Source organism: Channa argus, chromosome 18 (assembly GCF_033026475.1).
Source record: "Channa argus isolate prfri chromosome 18, Channa argus male v1.0, whole genome shotgun sequence".
Taxonomy (NCBI): domain Eukaryota; kingdom Metazoa; phylum Chordata; class Actinopteri; order Anabantiformes; family Channidae; genus Channa; species Channa argus.
In genome coordinates this window covers 10,145,781-10,161,463 of record NC_090214.1, presented here as the reverse complement: position 1 = coordinate 10,161,463, position 15,683 = coordinate 10,145,781, and the positions used below count along the sequence as shown (strand labels likewise).

The window sequence follows — 15,683 nt, the reverse complement described above, 5'->3', positions numbered from 1 at the left end:
GACTGTGGAACTTAGGTGGTCTTCGCCCTGACTCATCTCAGTTGGACTGTTTGAACATAGGCTAGACATGTATCTCTAAGAGTTACTCTGATGTGGAAGAAAACTGCACCTTCCAAACTGGAGCAAAAAAAAGTGCCGGATTAGCTTGTTTTTGATGCCAGACTGTCCCGTATCTACAACACATTTCCCTCCTTTTAAAACGAATAAAGGTGTCAGTTTCTCTATTTTAGATTTAAAATCACACTAGGATCAAACGGATTCTCAATATTTTATTGAAACTTCCAAGAACACAATGTCGATGTTGTAAACTAGACAAACTCCAATACAACATAACCCATTGACAACTTAAGAAACACAAAATAAACCTTCATATTTTCGATTATGCGGCACTTTTACGATCGGGTTCGCAAAGTATTTGAATAACAGAAAAAGAAATCCACTTGTCACACGTCAACGACACTTCTTTTGCTCATTACAAAAAAGTTTTTTTTCAAGCCATTGGTGCAGTGCGTTGTCACTTTTTCATTCGTTTTAAACAGTAGCACTCCACACACGGGGACAACAAGTGAAAATACAATGGCACATGAGTGTGAATAACTAGCTCAGTGGATATTTGGGGAGGAATAAAGTCCGTATTTGAACAGGGGTATAAATGCAAATGGCAACAAAAGGCTAAAAGCCCACAAACTATCTTTACACAGGTATATCGACAATAAATTAAGAACAGATCCCTAGAAACGAACTACTCCGTTGTATGTACACGCAATAACAATATGAAATAATTACATAAATATCTTATATATCCGTATGTACACCTATAATCAATACTACCTTTTAATTTTAATATTTAAGTCTGCTTCCCTTTGCCTGTTGGACCTTTGGGATAATTTCCGCATGCTTGGGCAATGGTTTTGTCCCGGAGCACCAGTCGTGTCAAAAGGCCTGATCAGGTTCTACAAAGAAATTAAGAAAAACAAGTTTTGTTTTTCAATTCATATAACGGATTACAAATAAACTTAAGCAAAGGGACCTGTTATTTATATTTGTTTAGTATGAAAAATAACATTCGTTGGGGTTTGAGGGGGTCATGCAACTTTTGGCCAGTCAACTAATAGGCTATTGTACAACAAAATACAGCAGTCTTTAAAAGGTAGGTTGAGCGCTAGTGAATTTAAATAAGTCTAATCGATTCAGAGTGCATATTAAAACACAGTTCTCATCGTGTATTATAAAATTAGGAGAAAAGACACAGCAGCAACTTCTCCCAAGTCACACCCATGCCAACGTTTCAGTTTCAATACTTGTACGGTATTCAAATGACATGATAAAAGTGTTGTTTAACTTAACAAAGACAAAAAATATACATAGCAGATGTGTAATAACCAAAGTGCATTTCAGAAACTAAAACGTCCAACAGTTCATGTTTGTAGTCTTTTTCTCTCTAAAACCTGCATAAATCTACGAGGTTGTCCTCCTGTCTTCATCACCGTCAAAACTTTTCACTGTTCGTGACATAAACAAAACAAGAAGCAGGTGGTGTGTTTAGAAAAAGAAAAAAGGGGAGGGGGTGACTCCTAGGGGGACCCGCTCCGTGGCCTGTCCTGATTTGAGTCAAGTCCACTGACCAGACGCTGGATGCTCTGCAGCTCATTGGCGGCGTCCTTCTCTGTGCAAGTTTTTGGGGACAAGGACACTGAGCCGGAGGACACGGCGGACGAGTGACTGGTCACCTCCGATGTGGAATCCAGGGTGACGGCCGGCACGGGGCTAGCGGGAACCATGCCGTCCCCCTTCAGCTCGGTCCCGCTGCCTGTCATGGAGGACGTGGCGGTGGTGAGCAGGGTGCTGTCCGGTACCGTCATGGGGAGGGAGTAGGGGCTGTACCTGAGTCGGGGGCGCACTGCGTTCAGGAAGGGGTGTCGATGAACAGAAGAGGAAGCAGCAGACGAGGCTGCCGCTGCTGCTGCCATGTACGTGTACGGATAGGGAAACAAACTGCCGAACGGAGACATGGCAATGCCCTGTGGAGACATTTAGAGACTGTGTGTGAGCCACGAGGCTGGTACTACTACTGCCATCAGGCAATACAAATACTACTGTAAAAATGTGAAAATAAATAAACCAAAAAATATTTTTCCAGCCTGCTGTAGCTCTTCTATGGATTAACATCGTGGAACAAATGTCTAAGAATGTTTCAAATTGATTTGCTTCAAACACAAATGAAGATTTGGGTCATAGTCTACGATATGGCTGTACAGCTAATGACACTTCGGCTATGGACAACAAAACGTGGTTAAAAGTGAAAATCTTATTCAGGTAGTGTCAATCTGTCAATGTGTTTAAACAAATAGAGTCTTAGAATAATGTGCAGTAAAGCTTTACCACCCAGCTTGGTAACAGCTCTGGAGTTTGTTCAGGATTTTGTAATAAACATAAAAAAATAATGTCAAATGATGCAATCAAGCAAGAGAATTTGGAGCGAAAACGCGTGTTTTGGCAATAAATGTAAAAAGACAAATGTGTTTGTGTCTCATAAAACAATGTGTTCCTCTCTGAACGAACGTGGCGTCTTTATGTTTGCCATTGTGGCTCTAAAACCCAGACTCGATGAGCTCATATGAAAAAGATTGCTTAACACCTCTAGGTGTTGCAAGGGGGTCTCTGTCTCTCAGCGTCTGTTTTCTTTAACGATTAACAGGCCAATATGTAAAGAGCAAGATCATAAAACGTGAGCTCTAATGGCCTGGTCAGGCGTATGCAGTTGCCTTACTTTACTCTGAATATTTGGCATAGGAACAAAACAAATAAAAGGACAAAAAAGCACGTGCGCGCGAACTCTTTTTCCCTTTTGTGTTTGAACACACACGTGAACGTGAGAATAGCATTTATTACATTTCAGTGTGCGATGAGACGAGGCCTCATATGTATAATAATGTATAACTTAATATTTGCGTTACACGAGACCGTGAAGGCCCAAGAAAACAGGTTTTACCTGTGATGCCAAGACATGTTGCTGCAGATGAAAGGGCAGGCCTGGCGCTCCCGTCAAGCTTTGCGGCGAAGATGCCATGCTCGTCGTGTCCATGGTGCTCACCCCTCCCGTTGACACAGCTGCCAATAGTGGCCCCATGCCCGCGGCCATGTTTGAGAATGCACCTCCCATGTTGAACTGACTGGGGTGCAAGAGAAACGGATGCGCACTCCCTAAGTGGTTGAAAAACTGTTGTCCTGTTAGACCTGTTGGAAATCCAAAATTATGCAAGTGGCTGTGGCCTATGTGCGCGCTGTCAGTCTGAACAGTCAAAGGCATGAAACTGTCCTTGCTTATTGACCTGCACTCATCCGTTTTGGGCTGGTCCAGGCTCGGACTCTTGAGGTCTTCTCCGGAGCGAGTGGTGCTGGAGATTACGGTAATGGGGCTCTGTCGCGAGTCTGCCTGGCTTTTCTCAGTCCTAGGGCCGCTGTCGCGGGTCCTGCTGCCAGAGTCACTGTTACTAAACGAGTGCCCCTTAGCTGGGCTCGCCTCATGATCCTTCCCGTCCTCTGTAGTAGTGGAAATCTTGCTGGAGTCTGGACCGTCTTTGTGTCCATCTTTGCTCTCATCATCGCTGTCCTCATCGCTGTCACAGAAATCTGCAGAAGCAGGAGAAAATCAGTTGCCTTTCTGCACATTGAGTCATGAAAATAACATCCATTATCAGCCGTGTCTTACTTAGTTCTCGCAGGTGGAATAAGAAACCATTTTTCAATTAGATATTCGCCACTATAACGTGAATGAGTGTGTGTGCTAGTAGACTACATGACGCTATTGTGTGGATACTGACCATATCAATTAGTAAGTGGACTATAATCATTTTTGCGTGATGTTTCATTATAAATCTCAGTCAATGAAGAGGACTGCCCTGACACTTTTCAGGGTCTGCATGGGCTGAATATGAACAATTAGCCAATTTTAAAAGCTATTCTATCACTCTAACGACTTTGCATTAATAAAATTAGTTCATAATATAAACATTACACATACCTTGTAAAAATAAATAATGATAATAATTAAAAACGGTATAATTTTTACCGCTTTTAAACACGTATGATTGGACCAGTAACTAAATGTGGGGTCTGTGAGCCTACCTTTCAGGTGTGGGGGGCCCACGGTAGACACTGCAGGGGACGAGGCCTGGCCGAAGCACTTAAAGGAAGCCTGCTCTCCAGAGGAGTCGTCTGAAGCACCATTCTCCTTTTTCTGCTGCTCCTCATATGAACGCATGGATTGCAGAGCCAGCTGTTTCCTGTGTACACGTGCTCAGGTTATAATTGGTCGTGGTCACAGCTCAGAAACAATATTTGCAGCACGGTGAATAGTGTGAAAGCCCATTTGCGCTGGAGACTCGAGATACAGATGCCCAGACTTTCGAGCTGCCTCACCTGTGCGGCAGGTGAGAAAAACCCTGTGCTTCTGCTTTAGCAGGCCCGTGTGTCTTTCTGTCTTTGCAGATCAAATCGCCCAATTTACGTGCAAGCAACTATTTTTCCAAATTAAATAATTCTAATAATTTAACATTTATTACATAAATCAGCGAAGTGAATAGAGAGCAGAGAAGTTGTTCAGGTTCTTGTCCAACACAGAGCTACAAAGACCTAAGAATTATAGTGAACTCAATCTTATTAAGGTATTTGATTAGAAACTGTTGAGAGCCAGGCTCCCTGTGGGTTAATGTGCAAACGTTGGCACGGGGTTAATCCACCCAGATCACTGTCCCTCAGTGAATAAATCTTAAAACATCTGAAGGTTGCACTTTTCCCCTCTGTCTTACCTTTTTTCCCGTCTCCCATTGCCGGTGTCACGGAATCCTTTGGCAAATGGATTATGGTCAATTTTCAGCTGAGTTATCTGAAATAATAAATACAATTGCGTGTAAAAATACAACAACCCAATTTTCACTTTTGCTTTACTCATTCCGTGTTTGTTTTTTTTTTGTTTGTTTTGTTTTGGATTTTTTAAGTAAACAAAAAACAGTAGCAAGTAAAGCGCCGAAGCAGGGGCTGATCTTGCCTACATTATTGTCCCAACAGGCTAAGTCAAAATTAAATGTATTTGCATGTTTAACTTTTGAATAACTTTACTTCAAGCCGACTTTCTCTGAATTTCCGCAGTGTTACACATAGTAAGGGGGAGGGGGGGGGGGGGGGGGGGGGGGGGGGGGCTATGCCATGGTTTTCCAAAAGACATCAAAGAGCCTGGGAGCTTATACTCACTGCTTTTGAGTGCTACAGAAAATAAAATACTACTATGCAGTTCAGTTTGACGCAAGACCCTTGTTTTCTGTTTCTTCGTTCAACCGCATAGTGTTGCGCCTCATCGTTTTGCCATTTCTCAACGCCCCCCCCCTAACCTTTAGTTCTGCGCGCACACAACCACAAAGGAGAGGGATTCTGGGTCGGTGCCAAATCCTTTCCACGTGATTAAACAAAATGAAGATAACCTGTATAACATTCCTCAGAATTACTGCTTCCCCACCACAAGCTGGTGAATATGGCACTTTACTCGCAACCTCATACCCCCCCCCCCACCCCCACCGCACACACACACACACACAAACGCACACACACCTACACACTCACTATGATACTGCACTCAGACTCAAACAAATATGACCTGTTTCATATTTTATGATAACAAAATGGTGCAGAGTAGGGGAGACAGGCAGCGTCTGACAGGCAGGAGACACACAAGTTCTGTTTGAGAAAATGTCCAGGATAAAACGTTAAGCCTGTGAGCAATTGGCCTGATTGTGCTTACCTTGTCATTTTGATAAGCAGTCACGGCAATGAAATCCGTTTCGGGAAAAACGTAAGTCCTGAAGGTACTGTACGGGAGTTTGAGAATATCGTTGGCCCTCACAATGTGAAAACGAGGCTGATATTTGTGCATAGAGTTAAGAATGGTCTGCAACACACAATAAGTGCAAAAATTAGAGCCCTAATAATGTTGCACAACAATTGTGATCAGCACCGTTAATTTACAACGTTTTACTTAAAATGCTAACTTTTAGGAAGTCACATCACGGTGAGGTAATGAAAGCTGTAAATGCTATGTAAATAACACTTAAAATATTTTACATAACATGATGGGAATGAGTTCTGGCGGATAAATTGAATAATTCAATAAAGCGCTGATCAAATATGGATAGATGCGGGCATAATGGGAAAAATATAGAATCAGGCACAATTGTCTTGTTTAACATTAATAAAAATTGTACATATGTGACAAATGAGATTATCTAAAATAGAATTTGCAATTGTGTCAAATCGTGGATGTCCTCACAATATAAATCTTGATATAATGTGACTTCCTGTTCTTAAATTAAATAAAACAGTAAAAAGCATCACAAAGTAAATTATTTGGAAATGGGCTACTAAAAGGGTAAATTGGTAAATAGGAAAATTGACATACATTAGTTGAACTTACAAATCCATGCTTGTCGGAGATGTTGTTTGTCAGCTTCAGTTTGTGAAAATTAACGACTTTTGACATCCACTGTTCGCCAGTAGCCGGACTGTCCGGGTGAATGTACATCCTCTTTGGCATTTCGGGGTCGGCCTTCCCTGCCACCATCCAGCGGGAGTTATGAAATTTGTACCTGCAGTCGTCTGCTGCAACTATATCCATCAAGAGAATATATTTGGCCTTCTTGTCCAGACCAGTGCACCTCACTTTGAACGGTGGGAACATCCGCCTGTGACGAAGGAAAACAAGGCTTGATAAGCTCCGGTGTGGTGGCAAATGCAACTCTGGGTAAAATATTCAATACAATAAGCAGAAACTCCAACGTTCAGAATACACACACATATATGCATTTTATCTTGACGAGATCTTTGAGTGTGTTGCATCAGTTATAAGTTAAACGAGTGAAGTTGCCTGTAGCCTGATCCTATTTTATCTGCTACAGATAAGTGTGTATGACCTGCCCGGAGAAAAGTCCACTATAAACTATTCCTAATTTAGCCTTAAGACGACACGTAAAGTCTCTGAGCCATGGATGATGTCTCCATACTATACTATTTTTAATGCCCAGAAAGGCCTGCAGACAGACACGGCAGCCATGTTGGTGTAGTGTCACAGTGGTAATGAAAATAATTTAATCGCAGCTCCACACGGCCAGAGTTAAAATATTGATATTGCCAATTGTCGAAAACTTCTGAAAACGGGAGATTAAAATTATCAGTAGTTTTAAATGAAGCTTGCCTTTTGTTTTAAGCGTGCCAGTTTTATAAGAAGTTTGTTATTAATATTACAACGGGTACAGGTTAGTTTTTTTTTTTTATTTAACAGAATAACTGGTAACAACTGATTTCCCGTGATTAGACATGTTTTCCTGCGTTTGTAAAATGAACACAGGAACCCGAAGCTTTATCACAGATTTTACAAATTATTTTCCTGTTTTAACTTTGTAGTGAACATGTCGTGTAATGTGTCTGCACGGCAGTTGCGGGACACTTGCTCTAATGTGCAATTTAAATTGAATTCATTCAAATCAGGCTAAGAGAGGCTCGAGGGTGTTGCATGACAATAATTATATTGTCCAGAGGAATTTTGAAAACACATCTAACCCGATGCCAGTATGTAGCCTATAATGTCAAATCTCTCCATCATAAGTTATGTGCATAAGAGGGTTCTGCATGTTGGATAATATGCTACATTTTTTGGAATAATTACGCAAAAAACATGTTTCACCTTCCGGATTTTGTGATCACCATCTCAGTGCCTTTCTTGTGGAAGAGTTCCCAAAGCTCCTTGGCTTCCAGGTGAACTTTAGGGTCGTCCTCTACCTCCTCCTCAGGTTCCAGAGTCTTGAGAGGCCTGAGGTGGGCGGCAGCAGCTTGATGCCCCAGCGAGGAGAAGTGGAGGCCGGTTTCTGCGGCTCCCATCAGCTGGTCCATGATCGGCTTTCCCAGGGCGCCCGGCAGAGAGAGAGAGCCGCTGTGAGGGAGAGCCAGGGCCGGGAAGAAAGGAGGCTGGTGACCCAGCATTGCGCTCATGGCAAATTCCGGACCCCGGTGAGGTATAAACGGATGATAAGCCATACTTGATCCTTGTATGACTGGATCTCTCATCAGGAAGTTCATCCAAGTGCAGGCAACAAATGTAGATGACTGGTTTGATGTGAAACAATATTTCTAACAGTGAAGTCCGTGTACAACGTGAGCAAATAACAACAAAATCAAAGGAAAAATAAAAGTAAAGTCGGAAGGATTTTCAAAGTCCTCCTTCGACTCTGCAGATAAAAGCATCAACGTATTTGTCACAAGTTGCCGGGACACCTCAACAGTCTTTAGCTGCGTTTTGACCAAAAGTCTGCGAAGAGAAATGAGAAAATGTCCATAAATCTTCAAGAATCCTGCGAGAGCGATTTTCTTCAGATGTTGACGCTCGTCGGACACCTTTCTGTGTCTCGCTGGCTTGCGGACATTAGTCGAATTAAACCAGCTCGGGTGAGTCACTTAATTGACCGCAGTGCATTCTTTCTCTTCTGCTGCTGTTTACAATATCGGCATTCCTGTTAAAATGCGTTCCCTCTTATTGGCTTCAGTCCTTGCAGCGAGGTCGACGTGTTGAAATATTTCGATAGCGCCGAATGATCTCCCCCCTTTGCCTTTACTTGCTCCGGACATGCACCCTCACACACGCACACACACACTTTATTCCTCCTCTCTTCCACGCACACGCACATTTCAGAGAAAGACGTGTGCAGAGAAAGGAGTCCGCTGACGGCCAGAGAGCGAGCGAGAGAGAGAGAGAGGTGGTAAGGTCCCAGCTCCGTGATTTTCCTAGCGCCTCTGTGGCCCATAGGGCTTCATACTGTATGGATGTGTTGCATGTTACGTGTAGCAGCGCTGCGTTTGATTGGCTCTTTGACGCTTTCGGACCAATTGTGTGGCCGCATAGGCGTGGTTTTAACAGGTCGGGTGGAGGGGACAGACTTCAGACTTATAAAAAGGTGTTTGGAAACTCAAAAGGACTTTGCCGTGAAACACCACCCTACCTCAGTCAGTGTGAATATGTCAACATCGTTATAGATGCTGCGCTATCGCTCGGTCTGAGAGAGCCGGCGAAGGGCGACAGAGAGCAACAAGCCAAGCCGGAGAGCCGGCTCGCTTTGTCGGCGAGGTGTTGGGATGTGTTGCGCTGTTGCCTCCCTTCTCATAGCACCGATGCATTCTTATGCTTGTGAAATAGCGAATATGATTTCAGACGTTCACAATTATCTATCTATATATTTAGATTATTATTATTTTTTTTCGTACAGAATTAAGTTCGCTCTAGTGGATTCTCACAGATTTAACAGCGCCGGAAAACATCCGAGCAGCCAACATTTCCTGTCACAGCCTCTTTTGAAATCAAAGCTCAGGAAAAATATTCCCGAGTTACTGGATGAGGCGCTCGATCATAAGTCGATGTAATGTTAATAAAAGTAATGACTAAAATATATATTTTGAAAGTTTATGGTTTATTTGTTTTATTTTTATATTGCCTTCTTGTACATTAAGGCACTCTCGGCTATTGGCTCTTCATTTCCACTTTTCCCCTCCAGCCAAAATATTGATTTGAGTCGGAGTGAGTTAAGTTTCTTATGTCTGTGGAAATACATGTAAACATGCAAAGCTGATGAAGTCTCTTGGATAGGTGGCGGACCATCTTTAAGTCTAGTGGATATTTTCTGTTTGACTTGAAAGTTGACCCGAATGAAAGCCCTGTTGTTGTAGATCACGCACTTGTGCTGCAGAGTGGAAGCTATGAGGATACGTTCACTGCTGATTCTGTTACCAATTCTTGTAATAAAACGACCATGTTTTGAATCATACCAATCAATTCTGTTAAATATAGCACGCTTTCCCGACACAACTGTCTCTGGGAAACCATTCAACTTTAGTCCCACTTTATAAAGTGACAGTTACACGGGCTACACCAAGTAGGCCTAGGTGTTACAGATAATCAACAGTAATATTGTTTTTGTGTTTTAGCTCTTGAAAGTATAATCATTAAAATCCTATGCAGGTCTGGGGTGGAGTCAGTCGCAACTTTTCTTTACGTTGAATAGTGAATAAATAGCACTGATTTCATACTCGGCTAAACATTTAAGTGAAAATGTGCAGTGACTGTTGTTAGGTGCTAAAATATTGGTTCGCTGCATAGCATCTAAAATTATGTCCACACTATACAAAGTCACACAGTTTAACATCAGTTTCACAAGTAAACTAGAGAGCCGTGGCCACTCGACCGCCTTGGACAAACATTGACCATCAATTCTCAGTCAATTGTCTGTCTCCGTGGATCCAGGCGGGGACCAGGGTTGTGGAGGATCTCAAAGTCCTTATGCAGGATCATGTAGAGCCAATTCTCACAAAAGAAGCAACAGGCTTATAACGACTCGTCACAAAATGTTGCTTCGGTAGTTTGCATCACTACACCAATATACTCCAGCTGCAAAATGTTCAAAGTTATCCTTTCAATATTTGAAGCAAAGTGTGTTGTACTTCTTTCCACACTGATTATAAAGCCTTTATTTACTTTTATTTTGTAACTAACGTGTGTGTGTGTGTACGTACACGTGCATACACACAGTGATGGGCTATATGCACATACAGTACATTCCATGAAACATGATTTGCTAGATATAACAAATGTTATACCTGTTGACAAGCTTTTAGCTCCAGCCAGTAGCTAAACCTTTATGTACAGCCTCATAAGCCCCAAAATTAAGATGCTGCCTGCCACCAGTCTACGTGGTGCGTTTATCCATGCTTTGTGTAAGTGAGGTCAGGTCTGTGTCAATTACTGGGGCTTATTCTTCTTTAAACACTCATCCCCATTAGCAGCACATTTCAATTTAGTGGAAGGTGTCATCAAATAGGAAGCAGTGTTGACACTGCAGCAGCCTTTCAGTCTCTGTGGCCAAGCTGGCTTCATTAGCTAAGCAAGTAGAAGATGGTCAATACACTATATAAACTTTTACTGGGTTAGGGCTCTTAGGGACTCCAAGAGGCTATATAAAGGTCTGAGCTGACACTACTGATTGATGAAGCCAACTTTGTCAGCGCTTCTCTTTTATACATCCACAGTGATCATGCATATCAAAATCAGAGGGGCCAGTATATCTGACTGGACAGGCTCTAAAATGTCTCACTCCACATGGGTGGGTGATTTCTGCAAATGGATGGCTTGTGTTTGGAAGTTGTATAAAAACATCATGCACAACTGTGTACATGATTTTCAGGAGTTATCTTCAAACAACATGCTACAAAGCTGAGGCAGCATATGAAGCATTTATGTGGAGAAGCAGCTTGTTGTATGGTTCTGCAGTCGCTTCAATTCTAACTTCGTTCACAGTGTAATTGTTGAGTTTTCTAATTTGCATCCTTTGCTAATCACCTAATATTATCAATGAAGAAAAACTCTATTAAGGTCACGGGTAATGAAGCCCCAGTGCCCTCACTACACACAGCAGCTGTACTGTGTAGGTTCATTAAGCGAAGCTTCAAAGACATTCCTGGAATTGATCATGGAGCTGCAAGTGATGTAATGTATGCTGTCCTGTTTATTTGCAGATTGTTAATGATAAGCAAGGACAGACTTGGTGGCACCACTCCTGAATGGAGGAGCTGTCTGTCTGGACAGTCATCAGCCCTAACACGACATGATGGGGAAAGGAAACATCACGAGATTAGTATATTCAGCTACTTTAATGACCACAAACTTCATTATGGGCATCCTAACACGAAGTGGAGGGGAAGATATTCAGTTGACAGCACAATGACTTTCTCTATGCAAATCATTTACCTCAAAGATTTAGGTGGGGATAAAATTGATCCATTGGACCAATATTTCCAAAAAGGGTGCATATTGTAAAATGCACTTTCCACAATCACACACTTTAGTCAATTGGTTGAAGGAATGATAAACTCTTTACATGTCGATGAATTGTCCCTGTCAGGCATTTTTAGTCCAGTCAACCCTTGTTCTCATCAATTTCTGCACTGGCCAGTTATGGGTATTGATGGAAAAACAATTTTAGTTAATTAGGGGATGTGCTTACTGATGGCAGCACATTGACTACAAATTGACAAAGAAAATGCAGCAGCACGAAGGGTTACATTTGCCTGCTTGGTTGAAGATTTTCATCAGAAGTGACGCAGGCTCCTGATTTCTGACTTACTGAGAAGGCAGATGAAATGTAAATAACGGCATATTTAGCTTTTGATCTATTATCTTTATCTAGCAATTTTGTTTCCAAATCCCTCGATCTTAATTTCTACAAATTGAAGAAAAAAAATTTGTTACAAAGTTTAAAGAACAACCTGGTTAATTCCTAATATGAAAGCAAATACAAATCAGTGTCACGTCAATGTGTGAATTAACTAGATCAGATGATGGTGATGCACGTTGTAAAATGATGCTGTTTACTGCACAATTACTTCATATTTTCACATTCTGGAAATTTGGATTAAATACATTTTGGTGTTAAAACCATAATTATGTCAAATGTCAAAAGAGTCTGTTTTTGATGGATATGTTTACATTGTATTGTCTAGCCAAAAGTCCATCGAATGCCCGTGTAATGGTTACTTTTCATGTAGAACAAGTCATGCTCATTATCGCCTGTTGCTGTAGACTAGAGTAAGGACTGAACAGCTGCTTTTCAAAGCTGCACTGTACACAACACTATTAGAACAAACCAGTCCAGTGGCATGCATCACCTGTAGAGCATAATGCACGAGATTTGTTTGCTCAGCCCCATAAACAGCCATCAGGCTTTCTCTGCAGCTACAAGCTGTGTGATCAAGATGCTCATGGTAAATGCCTCAGATGTGGACCATGTGTCAAAAGTCTTTAGCTTGCCTTACGTGCCACCACCCACCAACATGAGAGATAAGCATCTTTCCCTTTAAATTCTTTGCACTGAAAGTCTTACTGGAACCAGTTTTGCATGCAAAAAAAGCAAACAAAAGCAAATGGAAAACAGAAAAATCCTCAGGTTATTTGTCATCAAGTTAGCACAGTATAAATATGTTCCTGCTATGTTCACGAGAGGCATCAGTTGGGCCTCTTTTGCGTTTGAATCAGAAAGTATTTAGGTTTGCACAGTGCAGTGGGCAGGGAGGTGCTCTAATGTGGGTATCTGCTGTCCATTTAGCTTCTTCACCATCAGCATCGGCTTTGTACTGCTTTGACTTTACAGTCTCATGAAGTTACAAGGTTTGCTATTGAGTCCAACCTCAAGATCCAGTGCTTTTAAGAGGAGAGTGGTAAAAAGCAGTGCATTCCTCCACCAAGGGAATTTTGGTCTAAGGGGTTAGGGTGGCTTTTCTCTAGAGGTTAAGTGGGATAAGTGCGTGGCTCATGTCAACCCCACTACCCCCCAATAGTTTCTGGAAAATTTGCAATGGGGTCAGATTGGATTACTGTGTTTTGGCATTTACATGGAGACAGAGGGCTTTGAAATGGAAAACCATAGGCGGAAAAGCAAGTGCCATGCAGTCTGAAAGGCTGGGTAAAAGAAACCAGCACTGATTTCCACTGACGGGACGGTTGAATACATGTCTTTTATGTCTTTCTGCTGCACAATCAGACATTTTGTTACCAAGAGTGGTGATTGAGGTAAATGGATCAAGTGCAAAACCAGCCTTTAAAGTAAATCAATGTTAAGTATTATGATGGACATAGGAAATAAGGAGGTTTCAGACATTGTGGTTATGCTCGAATATACCACATCATAGCTGGGACTATGGCTTCAAGGGAGCTGCCTAAATGCAGTTAAGAACTTTTGCAGCACACTTATTCCACATAGACAGTAGAGCACATCATCCCTAAATGACCTTGTAAAAACGCACCTATAGGTGTCAGTTCACCTTAAGGTAAGCCAGGTCTTCCTGGGTTTGTGCCTCGGGTGGTCTGTCATTTTTCCTGTTGAACCTCATTGCAGACCTGCTGGGATAGGTTGTCTAGGTTATTTTGAGAAGGATTCGTCAGCCACTCCCTACAGGTGCTGTGTGCAGGCATGAGCCCATAATCCTCCCTTTTCAGAGCAGATTTCTCTACACCTCATCCCACTGATTTTTGTTTTACTGTTTGGCTAAAGCAGCAACTGCAGCATTAAAGTCTCAGACATATATGTTTAATGCATTTTTGAGCAGTGCATCGACATTTCTTGTTACCATTTAACCTAATTTGTAAAGTGGTAGGTTAAGAAAGTGCTGGGACTCTTGGGAATCTTATTGTATCTCACATAAAATAAAAAGTCCAGTTTTCTTGAAAACACAACTAATTATTTTAGGTTTATGTAAGAAATGTATTTATGACAAAATTGTTCCAAAATGGAAATTGCCAAATTCATTCATATACTCATTTATAATTCAATATATATATTCTATTAGCTCAGACGTCGTTTTCCGTTAAGCACACAGTATAATAAATGCAACAGGTGTTAGATCTTTGATGATAGCTGAATTTTTTTTCGTTTCTGGGTGGATTAACTGTTTTGTCAGTAGCGAGAGCAACAATTTGAAGTTCATGCGGCAAAGATGAGTGCGCTCAATTGAATCTCTCAAAAATGTGTGTCTGATTTCTTCACTAATTCTCATATTTAAAAAAAAAACACTTAACATAATCTCTTTTTAATTCTTGTGTGTGTGTGTGTGTGTCTGTAAAATTTTGTTTAAGAATGTTTACACATAAAAAAGGGCAAACCTAACTGTTTCTTTACTAACTTTTTCACTAATTCAAAGTAGTCCCGGTAATTCCGCAGCACAGGAAACAAACTGTAACCACTCCTGGTTGTAGGACCAAAAATGGCTTTCTATTGGAATAACGTGTAGTTTCATGTCAAACTTTATAAGTCGACCATATTAAAATTTATGCCAAAGTGGAATTAAAACTTTCTTTAGATCTGTTATGACTTAAATATGACTCAGGTTAGACAGTTTAGGAGCCACCTTTTTTCCTTTTTTCCCCCCCTTTTTTTAACTAGCTGTTTGCCTTTGCTGCCTTTTTCATGTTCAAATTGCAAATCGTCAGAGACTTGTGACATTTGAAATATGAGACAGGCCGTATTTACTAAGTTAGACAATACACGAAAACCACATGAAAATCAAAATAAGTAGGATGCGGTCAGGAGCTGTGCTTTCATTTATTGAAGTCCCTACAGATGTTTTACATAAAGACAGTTTTGGGGTAATGAGGGGGATTATGTGAACGTAAGCTGAACCTGGTTGGCTTAACATATACGATTCTACAAAAAACTAATGCAACAAAGTGGCCCGTTCCCGAGGAGAAAAAAGTTTACGTGGCCCACAGTGGAGCGCGGTTTGTGTCTGCTGGTCATTTAGGTCGTTGTTATACCTTCATGTTGGTCATCTGTAAATGTTAAAGTGCAACAGACGCCGTTTCAGGTTGCAGAGTGAGACTGTTAAACTTGACTGCAAATTTATCGACTAAACTAATGTTTGAAAACCTTGAGTCTGCCAACACCTGTCGATTTTACTAATGTATATAAAGCTCTATGTCGATATAAACGCTCATAAAATAAGACTGATCGTAAATGCCCATTGCATCGCTCCACTCTATTTCCATGCGCAGCATTTTTGTGGATATATAAACATCAAATTCATCGCGGTGCACACACGGATGA

General features: G+C 41.4%; 1 protein-coding gene across 2 annotated transcripts; it reads right to left on the bottom strand.

Moving 5' to 3' along the window:
• Nucleotides 1–256: 256 nt before the first annotated feature.
• On the bottom strand, nucleotides 257–8,860 carry tbx3a (T-box transcription factor 3a). Of its 2 annotated transcripts, none has more exons than XM_067484691.1 (7): nucleotides 7,733–8,860; nucleotides 6,452–6,734; nucleotides 5,798–5,944; nucleotides 4,812–4,888; nucleotides 4,129–4,286; nucleotides 2,993–3,633; nucleotides 257–2,021 (listed from the first exon to the last, which is right to left on the bottom strand). In XM_067484691.1, the coding sequence occupies exons 1-7, from the start codon at nucleotides 8,122–8,124 to the stop codon at nucleotides 1,575–1,577; spliced, it is 2,145 nt and encodes a 714-aa protein (XP_067340792.1). In that variant the 5' UTR covers nucleotides 8,125–8,860; the 3' UTR covers nucleotides 257–1,574. The 2 variants fall into 2 exon arrangements, with proteins under 2 accessions (XP_067340792.1, XP_067340793.1); XM_067484692.1 differs by having other exon boundaries at nucleotides 6,467–6,734.
• Nucleotides 8,861–15,683: the final 6,823 nt, after the last annotated feature.

Coding starts and splice junctions, on each gene's coding strand:
- tbx3a (XM_067484691.1), bottom strand. CDS start 8,124: ATGAACTTCCTGATGAGAGATCCAGTCATACAAGGATCAAGTATGGCT. Junction 4,287..4,811: donor AATGGGAGACGGGAAAAAAG/GTAAGACAGAGG, acceptor ACGTGTACACAG/GAAACAGCTGGCTCTGCAAT. Junction 2,022..2,992: donor AACATGTCTTGGCATCACAG/GTAAAACCTGTT, acceptor ATGTCTCCACAG/GGCATTGCCATGTCTCCGTT.